Here is a 14,457-nt window from a genome sequence, read left to right as displayed (position 1 = left end):
CAACATGAAACAAAAATCCTCTGTTTCATTTGCTCTGCAGAGTTCCTTTCATCCTTCAAAGAGATGTTAACTTATTTTGCGGTGTAATTGCCTGTATGAGCTTGCTTTTGAGCTGTAAGGCTAAGTATTGTTTTTGTTGGCAGGGTTATAATGTTTGTGCATTTACCACATCATTGATTGGTAACAATAATGAAGTAAATAACTGAAGGATTTCACTTGTTTTCTTTTTTTTCATTCTTCTGTTTCTCACAGGTTCATTGCTAAACCATGTGCCTTAGGCCTTAAAGTCCAAGCCAATGGACCACAGAAAGCTCAACCTAACGCCATCCTGGAGAAAGTTTTCACAGCTATTACAAAGGTAGAGTATTTAACTAAAATATTTACCTTATAAAGTGCGATATGGCACAATAAACTATGTCTGAACAAAACAAAGCTAACTACTAGTTGCAGTGCTGCATTTTTACCACTAAAATCAGAACAAGCATATGTCAAAGTTGTCACTAATATACCAGCTTGAGCAGTTGTGCATCCCTTCGTGATGTCTCCTGTAAGCTTTTAATCAAAAAAAGTTGTTTACAGAAACACTTTGTAGGTGCCATATGGCCACCTACTTTATTTTGCTTCTTATCTTTCAGAAATTTCTACAGTATCGTCAAAGCATCCTGAGCTTTCCCATATCAGTGAGCAGGTGTCCTTTAGCATCTCCTGAAGACCTCAGTGGTCAGCTGCTTTGTAGCAGAAAGACCTGTGGAGGCCTGTGGCTCCTGCAGGAACTTCCCAGTCCCACCTCAGCTCCAGGCTACAGCTGGGCATGCCACAACGAAGGCATCAGTCTAAACTTCAGAGGGTATTAGAGTCATAGAGGGCAAAACTGGGTTCAGTCTCAGCGATAGCGAAATACACTGTGGATCTGTCTTGCTTGTGTGTCCTACCCTATCCTGAGATCACTATGGCACTTGGTGTGGGCTTTGTCCTGTTTTGAGGGAGGGAGTCACACATATCTTGTTTCTAAAAGCTGCAGCACAGGTGCTCTCGCCCATGTGCTGGGTGAGAATGGGATTTGGTTTTTTCAGCTGGAGGAAGAATGGGATTTGTTTTTTTCTTTTTTTTTAATTTTTCCGTGCAGATTCTGCTAGTCCAACACAGGGCCTGAGTGTGTGAAGTGATCTGACTAATGCCTGTGAGTCATGGTAGGAGATGGCACACACGGCTCCTAGCACACAGTGCACGGAGGCAAGTGGGAAGAGCTCCAAAGGAAAGTATCTACTTTCCTGCAAGAGTTTGGTAGGGCTGTCTGGTAGCTGCTCTCAAAGAAACTGTGTTTTTGGAGTCATGTGCAGCAGTTCTCTCTAAACTCCCAAAAGCTGCATCAGTCATTTTCTGTGGTTACAGACAATGGCTTTTCTTAACCTTCCATTGAAAAAATAGTAGCTACTTTGGTTGACTAAAAATTTTGGGGTTTTTTTGAGATGAATGACATATACTTCATCCTTCTCTTGTCTCATCCTTTCCCTTCCCTTTCCTTCCTGTCTTTTCCTGGAGGCTGATAGATGAAACTTAAGCTTGACAAAAGCTTTACTGTTTTGCCTCTTGCAACATTTAAAAAATCTTTATCATGGCAGCTCTTGTATCTCATTCAATGTATGTAACTGGCTTGCGGAAATAAAGCTAAAGGTCCAGAAAGCAGATTGTCCAAAAGCTTTTTCTGTTTCTGTCAGGAGAAATATGTAAATAGTCTTCATGCAGTACTGGACGTGTAGAATTGTGGCATGATTTGCAATGCGGCCTGTACTGCTCTTCTCCATATAGTGGTTAAATGAAGGACAGACTCACTTTCTTTTGTCTTACCTCTGCACTGCTTTGCAGCTGCTCTAATGGAATGAGAGTTCCACATTTGCTGCTTTGGAGAATAATTGTGTGTAGCCAATTTTACAGAGGAAAATTCTCTCTCCCTGTTGTCAAGGTGATTTTCCTTTTGAACTTGTCACTTTGTTTAATTATCTCATTTTTTTAACATTAACATGCACAAACATGGGATATTTCTTCTTTCCATGTCAAACAATCTTCACTACTGCAACAGTCAGTAGGACAAAGTAGGAAGATGGAACAGGCATAGCGTGTGACAGGCAGGAGGGTGTTTGTAAGCCCCACTGCTCAAGAAGTGCATGGCATTTTATCCTTATTTATCATCACTTTCCAAATTTCAAGCAAGTTTTCATCGCATTGTCCCCTTCAAGTTTCTTACTAGTAATAACCTGCATGCAATGTTATAGCATATGTCCTTCTAGATTAATAATAGTCACTGTAGATGTACTTTGATGTGGATTTGCCAGCAGAGATTTCAGTGAAAGTAATTTTATTTCTGTGTGTCCATGTGTCTGACAGGCAGCTTCTAAGACTTTGAGAGGCAATTACAGTGATTCTAAATTTAAAGTGGCATTACTGCAGCTGGGCAAAGAAATAATTTCTATCCTTCTCTGTTCTGTAGCATCCAGATGAGAAGAGGCTGGAGGGCCTCTCCAAGCAGCTGGACTGGGATGTACGCAGCATTCAGCGTTGGTTTCGACAAAGACGCAACCAGGAAAAGCCCAGCACTCTTACAAAGTTCTGTGAAAGCATGTAAGGACACGTGTTCTCTTCTTGAGTCCTGTTGAGCCTGTGTCCTCGTCAGTTTTCCCCTTTGTTCTTCATGGGTATTTTTGTAGACAGGTAGAAAATGATACAAATTGGGCGAATGTAACTTCTTGAATGAGAAAAACAATCTTCTTTCTCCTGAAGGAGTCAGATTGTACTTTTCGTGTACTTTCAATGGTGAAAAGCTTTCAGAAATCAGGTGGTTGTGATTCTATACTGTCAGGATGCCAGCCTGATCCTTTGAGACAAATTAGGTTGTTAAACCCCTTCTTTGTTTTTTCTCATCCCAGGCTTGTCCCCTTTACTAGCTCATTTCCTTGGGTGTACTGAACTCTGAGAAGCTAAGGGTTCCTACACTTTCTTTAGGAAGTTATTTTTTGCCTGCCAGGTGTTTTACTTCTAACGAATCTTTCCCAGCACCCAGCTGTTCTTCAAACTGGTTATATGCATAAAAGTCATTTTTCTAATTAGACTCCATTGTTTTTAGTATCTGAGTTACATTTCCATGCCAACTGGGTGTAACATATTAATACTTCACCTGCATTGAAAGAGCATGGAATATTAAATCTACTTAAAATATTTACATGTTTTTCTTAAAGGAGGGCTGATAGACATTGAATTAATAACAAAACACAAAGAACAGCACTAGTTTATTTGAAAGACTCATTAATTCCAAGACTCAGCCCTTTAGCACTGCTGGATGTTGTTCCTTTGATGTGGAAGGTCATGTATTTAAGGCAAATTTTACATGATCCAAATCAAGAGACTTGGCAAATATTGCTGAGGCCATGAACAAGTATTGGCTTTATTACACTCTGTTGGTCAAATAGTTGCGTTATTGCTGGCTTAAATTCTAGTTACACTTTTTGTTAGCTGGGAAAGAAGTGTTAGGTAGGAATGTCAGCAGAAAAAGAGAAAGCCTATTTAAGTCAGAAAGCAAATCGTAGTTAATCTTGTTTTCCAAGGTGGTGGTTTTGGTTTGTGGTTGGTTTGGATTTGTGTGGTGTTTTTTTTTTTTTAGTCCTAATGATTCTTAAGTGAAGAAATCACAAAAACACTGCAGACCAACCAGAGAGAGGGGAGAGTGTGTGTATTAAAAAAACAACTTATGGAATATAGTGTTGTATCATTCATGCAGATTTCCTAAATATATTTCATACTTTTTTCTTTTGTAGGTTTCCTTAGTATTTTCCTTAAATTTTATCTTCCTATGGAGACATATAGGAATGATCCTGAATAAATAATGTATTAAGGCATTTTTTTCTGAAGCCAAACCATAGATGGAATGTTGTTCGAGTAGCAACTAATACTTACTTTCAACTAAGGACTGAATAGGAGAGAAATTAGAAGAGTTACTGTTAAGCATATTGTCTCTCTAGCTCAGAGGATGAGAGTCCTTTTTTTTTATTTTAGAAGAAGAAAGGTAAATTGTCTAAAGATGATTGCCCTTTAAGAAACAGAGGAACTTAACTGTCAGAATGCTTAAGTCCTTTTCTTGCTATTTACAGGTAAAATCCACCCTACTTAATATTTAATAAAGCCAGGCAGGGTGAGATTATGGATAAACTTAGTCATCCTGTTGCCAGCAGCTGGTGGTCTTAGATTTACTAATTTTTTAGATCAGTGAAGAACAACCTTTTTTCTACAAGGTTGTAGCTGTTAATGTATACACTTGTCTGCTTAACTTGTAGAAAAGGCTATGGAATCTTGGAAAAAAACTAAAACTGTATTACTGTTAGAGCTAGCATATTTGGGTGCTATATTTGCTACTTCTCTAACTCCATTCAAAGACTTCACTCTCTTGTATTAGTGCCAGCAGACTTGGGCTGACCTAGAGGTAGAAAAAACTTAAACATACCATGAAATACAGGCACAAATAGGAAAGTTATGGGTGCCGACCTTGCTCCTTTGTGGCATACATTATGGAAAAAGCATGCAGATGAGAGCTATGAATGGAGACTGGAAGGTAAGATCAAGCTGTAATGAAAGTTGTTAACTTACACTGACAGAATTAAGTGCGAGCTTCATTTAGAGTGAGACGTTGGGCAGTACTGCAATATGTATACTTAATAGTAATAATACTTGTCCAAAAAGAAGCAAAGTGGTCGAAATAATAATAAGTGGATAGTTCAGGTTCTCTCTGCTTGTGGTTTGCAGAAGGTGTGTTGGGAGTTGCCTCTCCATCTCTATACGTACATGCTGCTGTGAGAATGTGGTGTTTTCCAACCAACCATGTGCGTTGCCCTGATAGCACTTCCGGTGGTGCAGTGTGTGCCACCAGCTGTCCCATCACACATACTGGATGGACTTGCTGGCATGTAGTCAGGATAGCACTGGGAAGCCATGGATACCCTTTTTTCCCCTCAGTATGAGTGTTAAATGGTTGTCTAGTTAAATCTATCCATCAGGGCACTAAGGAAAGTGCTTCAGTATGTGGTGGCTTTTGGGATGAAGAGTCCGTGTGCATGTGTGGCACCTGCTTTGAAGCTCTGGGCTGCATAAAGCACAGGTTCCCATGACAGTCGTGGGAAGGGGAACACTCCAAGTCTTCAGTAACTGGGAGACCAGTGGAGAGTTTCGTAGCCCTGACAGAGAATGAAATGTGCCCTTATGTAATAAACAGGCATAGAGAAAGCAAAATGACAGTGAACCTCACATACACCTTCAACTGCTGAGCTGCTGTTGTCCTACCAGAGAAGATTTCAGTATTGCTGGCAACTGCATTGATTGACTGTGACTTGGGAAGAAAAGTGACAGAACCCACAACAAATGTGGAGCTGCTTAAAAAGAGCTCCAACTCTTTTTACATGGAGACAATTTAATTTACTGCTAGAAAAAGTGTTGCTTGGGCCCAGAATGTCTTTTCCATGATGCAAAGGAGAAGGCAGTTGTACTAGAAGGGCCGTAAACCATTTCTGACTGCCTTATCTTTCTTGCCAAATGAGTAGTGTAGGTACTATCTAAGGTAGAGGAGCTTCAGTAGAACAAAGACTGAGAGTGAAACTCAATGATAAACACTCTTGGCTGGGATGAATGACAGCCAAGATCCAGGCACAAACAGACTAAAACAAGAACTTATTCATTAGATTCTTCTTGTCCTAGATTTCTCACTTTTTCTACCCTTTCTCTTCTTTTTCTTTTCAAGCAACTTCAATTCTGGTCCTAAACAGAGTGCAGAGAAACTCCTAAACCTACGCTGCCTTTTTCCCCACCCACCCCCCCCCCCAAAGTGGAATAATTCCTTTGCTGCCAGCCTTCATCAGAGGTCATGGGCATTAGCAGGTGGTGGTTATATGGAGAAAAAGGCAGTAATAAAGTCTCTTGTCCTCTTGTCTGTAGACACTATTTGTGGCATAGTGTTGTAGTGAAAATAAATTACTTTTCAGGGACCTTAACCAGCAATCACCCCATAGAGTTTTGAGTGTCAATCTGAAAGAGAAGGCACCATTTGATTGTCAGAGCTGTGCAGGCCACTGAAGGTGAGACTTCAGTGGCATCACGTACCTGCTTAAGATTCAGATGTTACAGTGATAAGTACCTATATGAAATATGAAATAGATCATTTCACCAGGTGATGATTCATGATCCAGTATTAGTCAGAAAGACAGTAATAAAAGGGGTCCTGAGGATTATTTTACTAGCAAATCAATGGGATGTTTCTCAAGGATTTGGTGATTCTGACATGAAACTTGGCATTAACAGCAGAGTGTTTGTAGTCACTAGGAAAGGTATCCACCTAGTATAACCTCAGATTGTAATGCTCAGGCACATATCTTACTATATTAGCTGCAGAGGAGAGTGTGTCCATAGCTTTTCTTTCTCCTGTGGCAATTTAGGTAGTTTTGCTCCTTTTCTCAGCTTGAAAGATCCAAGGTGCATAAAGAAGAAGAAGAAGAAGTGGTGAACTCAGTGTGCGAAGTGGTGAACTCAGTGTGCAAAGTGGACTTTTCTACTGCCATGTATTTCTATTGTTTTTTTAATTCTTTTCTGTCTGTCACTGTGGCACAGAGTAACATCAAGGAAAGACAAGCTTTCTCCTGAACAAGATAGCTTGGGCACTGCACTTTGAGTATGCAGCACATGGGAAAACACAGAAAGTGGATTACCTTGAATCTTTCCTGAACCTCATGTGGTTTCTGTGCTATTCATGGAGACTATCTGCAGTACTTTACAAGGCTAAAAGTTGTTTCTGTAGAGGACTCTCAATCTATTTATAGGCAGGTGATATAAATTGGATCAAATGGTCTAACGACTCTGCTGGAGCATAGTTCTAGCACAGAAAGGTATCTTTTTTTAAAAGACAAAAAAAAAAATATTGACCACAAATAAGTTCCCAAAAATATCTTAAGGAAGACTCTTGCATCTGAATATAGTGAAATGGGAATTCCAGGCATGGAATAAGCTATTGGGGAAAGAGCTTCAAGGTATGCTGGGGACAACTGGGAGAATGTAATTCTTGGAAGACCATGCATGGTGACTTTGCTGATTGCCATACAGAATACAGGATCCAAGAATGTCTTTGTTAATCTCTGATGTGTCAGAAAGCCAGTGCAGTAGTGATACCGAAATCACTTCCAGTTTCTTCCCTGTTTTAGTGTATTGCGCTGCTGCTCACACTACCAGTTTGTAGGCATGTCTACTTTTCTCAAAGACTAAATTGTATAGAAAGAGCAGGCATCCTGTTCTCCCTTGTTGTCAGGAGCAAAGGGAAGGAACCTGTGATGCCCTAAGTTATTAGCCTAGGACTTTGGAATGTCATCCAGCTCATGACTTTTGTGTCCTACAGCTATGTACATTTAAGCAAGCTGTGTATTAGAGTCATTTACATGATTTCCAAGGAGCGTCTGGCAGAAACGTATGGCCAAGAGAGTTTTCTGAGTTTATGCAGCAGTCTGCATGTGAAAACATGCAAATGTGCGGACTGAAGAGCCAAAGATTTTTTTTTTTACTTCATTCTTCTCTAGAAGAAGCTTGGATACTAAATTATCTGTAAGTGGAGTGTCTTTTAGTTTTGATGTAAGGGAGAGAAGAGTGTCTGTCTCATCTCCTAGCCAGAATACATTCTTTTTCCTAAGGAATTGAAACTGTGTTTATGCATGTTGCTTTTGGGGAAATGTTATCTATGTATAGCTGTATCTATATGTGTATGCACGTGTATGTGTATACATTGAGACAGATATATACAGAATTTTTTTTTCACTTGCTCTGCACATTTGTGTGAAAATTTTATGGGCAGTTTGCAACTTCTTGGCCATACTGCTTTCCTTGACTAGCAGAGTAATTCTCTCCTACAAAATTGTACCGGAAAAATAACTATGCAAGGAAAAGAAATTGAGACAGCTGCTTGGTTGTTGAAATTCTGAACTGTGCTGATACAAATCTTAACAAAGCTCATGAAATAATTCATCAGTCTGTGCTTTGTGTGTAGCAGTAAAGCTCTAGAAAATAAATAGGTCTCAAAAAGCTTCTAGCTCTGAATTTTTAATAGCCTCAAGTCCTCTTAAGTCAGCTTCTAAAACACTACTGAATACAATGATCTTTGAGATGCAAGCAAAAATGTGTGGTAAATGGTATTATGGGTCCATTTAATTCTGATTTGTGAATACAGGTTTTCAGATACCTCAGTGCTACATGCAACAGAGGACTAACCAGTCTTTCACAACCAGAAAAGAGAACAAAGGGATGGGTCTGTAAAGCCGTGCTATATGCTCTGGAGGGAGTGTGATAGTTTCTGTTCAATGGCCATAGAATTGCCAAATCTCCCTCGTTTTCCTCTGCTGTTTTCCGTGAAGCAGGAATGACTGTTCCTCCTTGCTCTCTCACAGGTACAAGGCATAACCTCTCCCATGTTGCTCTGCTCTGTTCAGGAAATCTAAAGCACTGGTAACTCAACCAACTGCTTGGTGAAAGGGAAACTGCACACCTAACTAGTATGCTGATAAAAAGTGGGAGGTTTTCCTTGCTATTATAATTCTAGATTATTTGTTTTTTGACTGGGCAGATACTTAGTTCTACTCCTTCTCCCCATAACATCCTGCAGTGGGCTGTGTCCTGCCATGGGCTGCGTGCTGCATCCGGGTGTTACTGGGATGGGTACTTCTGTTGACAGATGATCATAGGACGGCAGTCTCGCCTGAAAGAGAAGGCATCAAGGAAAATCCAAAATTTCTAGAAGTCGCTGTGAAATAACAGCAAACTCTGCAATGAGGCGTAGTACTAGAAGCCTCTAAGTAAGTAATTTGATTTCTTTCTTCCGGAACACTTTGTACTGAAACAGTTAAAAGGATTGATAACTGTTTATACAGGTGAAAAAAGTGAGCAATTTGCATATTTATCTTGCTGATTCTTAACTTCTTTACTTCTTTTCAGTATTTCAGTTAGCTTTCTGTGACCTTGAGTGAAATATTGATGTTCACAGAAACTGTTATGATACTGGAGCAGCTTCTTTGTATTTCTGTTAGTGGTGTCTGAAGAACGCAGTATTGTGTGATATCGTTGAGGAGTAGAAAGTGTACATTTGTGTGCACCTCTCTGTGTCTAAAATAGCTGGGTTTATAGCCGAGAGACTGGTTTGGCTCAGGTCAGGCAACAAGGTGGTTTCCCCAAAGCTGCTAACTCAAAACACCACCGTGTTAAAACAGACCTGTAAAGGGAAAGCTGGGGAAGCTGTCAGCTGCTGTGATTGACCCAATTTCTCTGAGTTCCAGTGTCAAGCTGAGAAGTTGCTCAAACTAACTCCTTTTAACCTATGGGAGCATCAAGTCAAGGCTAGATGGTGTGAACACAGATTTTTTTTCTTTAAATCCACTCAGCAAAGTGTAGCATTTTGCAAAATAAATTTTGAGGCATCCTACTTTACTTTTGTGTAAAGTGTTTGAGTGTCACTGTGCTGCTGCTGCTGTCTGTATGCTCCAGCTGTGCAAAGCCTGGTATATCAAAAAGAAAGACAAGCGACTGCTACATGATCTGTCTTTGTAAAACAGTGTGCCCTTTTCAAATTAATTATCTGAGAAATTACTCTCACTTAGCCTAAATCTTCATGGCTGGCAGGATTTTTTGTTGTTGGAACCAACAATTTTATTTTGTTTTTAATTATAACAGAGAGAGAGAGAGCCCTGTGCACAGTTTTGATTTTTTTTCCCCATGTGAAGTCCTTTATTGGTTTGTACTAGTTGCACTTGAAAAACCAGTAAAGGTTGAGACTGACAGCCTTCATCAGAAGTAAAGACCACTTTAATGGTGTTTTCTGAAGGTCTTTATTGATTACTTTATTTATTCTTTATTGAATGTCGTGTAACTAAGTAATGTGTCTCTTTCCATTAAAAGATATGGGAACTTCATGTCAATGAATCCTGATAAAGTATGTCATAAAACTGCTGGTGAAAGTAAATTGGTGGCTCTTAAATAGCCATAAATTGCTTGTAAAGCAAGAAGCATGTTCTTGTTTGGTTTGGTTTTTAACTGCTGGAAGAAGGGAATCATAAACCTGCTGTGTGATTTCTAAGGTACAAATGCTGGAGAAAGAACAATTAATAACAAAAATGGATTGTTGGTATTATCAAACTTGTGAGGTTCTATTATTGTTTTCATTATGTTAACTGTTTCTCTAAAATCAGCAGCTCAAAGACCTCAGCTGTCATTTACTTGAAACAAAATAATGTCTAAAAAAGTCACCTTTGCCTTCACAGTGGAACCAAAGCTGGAAAATAAGGGTCACTGTCATGCTCGATTTTGCCCCAGGCAATCTCATCTCCCATGGGCTGCACTTCATGAATACTGATTTGTTGGTGGACTCCCTTCTGTGGTGATGCCAGTACCTCTTGCCAAAACAGAATGCAGGTGCTATTGAAAGGATAATTCATTGAAAAGATCATTCACTCCAGGGTTTCCTCCAGAGAGATGATAGGGTTATAAAATTTGCCAAATCTGACTCTTCCAACTGGGATAGTCTTGTTATCCAAGCAGGTCTAGTGCCTCTATATTGTGCCATAGGGCAAGCAGCACGTGCTTGGTGTCAGGCTATAAAAACAGCATTCTGGCAAGGTGCAATACATTCATCTTAGTATTTCAGAAACGTGGATCCTTCTTGCAGGGGCAGAAGAAAAGAAAGGAGGGGACAACAAAAAAAACCCCCACAACTCCACAAATTCTTATGATGTTTCAGAGCTATATTTCATGTGAATGTAAAGTAGATCCTGGGCACATGCTGTCCAGTGTTCCGGCCCTGAGCACTGTGGATATGAGTCCATCTAAACTAGTTGGTCTCTTGCAACCTTGAACTCCATGAAATGTCTGGGTAACGATTCATACATCAGGTGATACAAATTTAATGATGGTGTTAGTGTAAGGCAAGGGGGAGCAACAAAGCCTACCTCTTACACTGCTCAGGGAATGCTGTCTTTGAAGGGAATAAAACTCTTACTGGTGAAACCTCTGGAGCTGTGTTGCCTGTCACTGTTTCCCATTGTGCTGCTAGACTGGTGTTAGCAGAACAAACTGTTCCATTACCATTTTTAATTAAAATTTTCATTAGATGTAATGTGAAAATGTGGTGCTCTGCAGATGCAAATAGCAGCACAGTGACTGTAGATACTACAAGGATTGTGCAGGAGATCAGAGAAACAATGGAAGAAGAAAGAGGGTCGCTTTACTTCACAATAAAAGCATATGGAAATGATGACTTGTATAAAGAAAATCAATGGAGAACAGCAGCAACTGCCTATCTCATTGTGCAAGGACCAGGAGGTATTAAATGAAAAAGAAAAGGAGCATCTTCAAAATTAAATAGTGAAAACAGTTTTTCACATTCTGAGTAATTAAACAGGATTTCATGTTTCTTTCATGGAATTCATTGCTCTCCTGAGGCAATAATTCAGCAGCAATTTGTAATTGAAGAGATTGTTTTGTTTACTTGGGCAACCAGAGTATTTGGTATTGTGCTGATAAATAGATTGTATCCATAGTTTGCTTAGAAAACTGTTATGAAGACTAATCTTAGATCTTTAACTATAAGTCATCATCCATACTGAAAATGGAGTACAGAGGTAAGGAAGAGAAGAGCCATGTGCGCAAATGGCATTTGTGTCATGAAGGGTGCAGCAGGGAGTAGGGGCTGAGGCATTGGCAGAGTCACATTTGTGAGACAGCTTGGCAAGGGAAGACATAGGTTTTCGATGAGATGTGGAGGGAGTTGAGTCTGTGAAATTGTTCCAGAACAGGGAAGATGTGATCTTCGTTGAGTGCAAGAAGAGTTTATTATAGCTGCAGGTAGTAGGGAAGTTGAGATGAGTCACAGATGCCAAAAAGGAGACTTTTGATTGAAGTCATCTCGCAAGTGGCAACTAAAGTATAGAGAGCAGCAAAGGCGGTCTGGCAATTGTTATCTATAGTAAGCATGTAAAATACTGTGATTTTATCATAGTACTGTAAGAGTTACATCTAGACTCTAGGATTGATACATTCAAGGACCTATTATTCTCTTAAGAGTATTATATCTAATAACATCACAGAAAAGGAAGAGAGATGTGCTTGAATGCAAGGCCTCAATAGAAGCTAAGATAGAATGAGGCATTTATACTGACACTCATGTCAGGGAAACTAGTGCTGTGAAAAAAGGCCTGGAGTCATGTTTGGGTATGTAAAGCTAAGACAGAAATCCTGCTTCGTTTTACATCAAGGTGAGATGTTGCTCCTTGAGAGTATCACTCAATAGCTCTGTGCATTACTGATTCCTTTGTCTGATACCAGAGGAGGCTGAGTTGAATTTATGTTTCTCTGTAAGCCACATGTGAAGTCAGTACAGAAGAGTATTGATGAAGCTTTTTGTTTAGTGTAAATATGCTTTTTTGTATGATGTCATTCAGAGCTGGTTCACTGATGGTTTCCCGGCTCCAAGAGAAAGAGGGTAAGACAGAACTGGTTACCTTGAGTTATATAAATATAATAATTTGTAGCCTGACTCCCTGAACATGTGAATAAGTTAATGGCTGGCAAGCTGTCCTAATTTTAAAGTTGTGAGAACACAGTGCAGCCACTGACAGCAATTTTAATTCTGCCATAACACTTACTCTCTGATGAATCAGGATTAAATATCTTGCGCACACCTCTTGAATGCACAGCTTGCTCAGCACTCGCATTTTCAAAGGCAGAGTCTGGGCAGTCATGCCCAGATGCTACAGTGTGGTTTGCTGTGGGTTTATGCCTTCAAGCTTTGACTCTTGGAGCATCTGTATTAGGCTCTGGACTCTTCACATGTCTTTGGTGTCCAGGCTGGGTAAGTAGCTTAATTATACATCCTTTTATGATTTTATTATGCGCTTTTGTGCTGTGGCATACTTGCACAGGCTGGCTCAGGCTGTAGTTCAGCAGCTCTAATAAGCAGTAAAGGCCATTTCCCTGACCTCTGTGTCCTTGCCTTCCCATTTGTTCTGCCCTGTGCCAGACAGCTGGCTGTACAGTTGTTTTGTAGGGCAGCACACTGCACTTACTGGGGTTAAAGTTCACCCTGCATAAAAACATAGGGTGCTTGTCAGTCAAATTTTCCAGTTGTGGGTCACAAGCTGGTCACATAAGCATGCTGAAGTACTGTTGCTTGTGGTGATGGGGAATATGTGTGCAACTGAGTAACAGAAGGGAAACCGAGGAGGCCTATGCAGTGCTTGCCTCCAATGTGAGAGCTGAGGTTTTGGTGTGTTGGAGGGCAGAAGTGGGGGAAATTACTGCAGCCACCTGTCCCCTTCTGACATGGCAGGGTGGGAGCATGTGTTGTGGTGGAGCACGGCATGGTGTGCCATGCGGTGCTCTAAGTGCAACTCTTCCCACTGCCAGCTCTATATGAGTGTTTAATTAACAGTCGCTGAGAGAATGAATGCTTTTCTGTTGAACAGCTGCTCCTGTGGCTGTGTTTTACACCCTTTATCTAACTCTATCATTGTTTCTCAGTTTTGAATTGTAAAATACTGGCTCTGGCTCTGCTTTTGTTGCCCTGCTATCCCACTGCATTAGGAAGCTGAACCATCTCATGAGGGGGAAGGTGAGAGTAGACTTCTGGCGACTCTGTAGTATGCTGCTCAAGAGGCTCAAGTTAGTTTGGGAATGGTATGAAACAGACCCCAGAATTGGGCAAAGTTGGCAGTTTCTCTCATGATTCCTTTCCTACCATATCTGCCATGCTCACGTGTGAATCTGGTCTACGATCCATGGTTTCTCTGTTTTTTAAGATGGGCCTCAGGACATCTCTGTGCCCAAACATGGGGTTAGGGGGAAATTAAAACATTGGTTAAGTGTCAGGAATCACCAGCCCTCTTCCCATGCTCTCTTTCTGCAGCAGACAGGCAAAGATGTCTATGCCATGTCCTCAGACTATGCTCACCATATTTTTAGACTGCGCTGTAAGCACTTTTAATTTTGCATCTTATGAAATTCCCCTCTTCCCTCAGATTGGATTACTTCAAACTTTGAATTCCCTGCCCTTACTGCCTTCTGTGACACAATTTTTAACACAATTAATAAGTTTAAATAACTCGTGTGCTGGTCCTGCAAAGACATCATCACTTAACATTATCATTGCACATTAAGCAAAGTTATAATAAATTAACTAGGTTTCCATTCTCTTGTGTGTTGGTGTGCTCATTATTATTTTGTTTAACTTATTCTGGTCTTGATTAACTTATTCCAGTCTTTTTTATCTTATTCATCGATGACCTGGATGAAGGGATGGAGTGTACCCTCAGCAAGTTTGCTGATGGTACAAAACTGGGAGGAGTGGCAGATACACTGGAAGTCTGCGCTGCCATTCAGCAAGACCTGGACAGGCTGGGGGGA

The 14,457-nt window shown here is 40.4% G+C and overlaps 1 protein-coding gene across 1 annotated transcript in view; it reads left to right on the top strand.

Annotated features, from left to right (window-relative positions):
- Positions 1-14,457, top strand: part of LOC104161428 (ceramide synthase 6-like) — a gene marked incomplete at its 3' end in the record, with an annotated part of 71,256 nt that overhangs the window by 3,760 nt on the left and 53,039 nt on the right. The window contains 2 exon segments of the mRNA XM_009699872.1: positions 251-358; positions 2,489-2,619. Of these exon segments, the coding sequence (XP_009698174.1) occupies positions 251-358; positions 2,489-2,619 (239 nt within the window).

This window comes from Cariama cristata, unplaced genomic scaffold (genome assembly GCF_000690535.1).
Source record: "Cariama cristata isolate BGI_N322 unplaced genomic scaffold, ASM69053v1 scaffold3285, whole genome shotgun sequence".
Lineage (NCBI taxonomy): Eukaryota > Metazoa > Chordata > Aves > Cariamiformes > Cariamidae > Cariama > Cariama cristata.
This window is presented reverse-complemented; position numbering and strand designations above follow the sequence as displayed.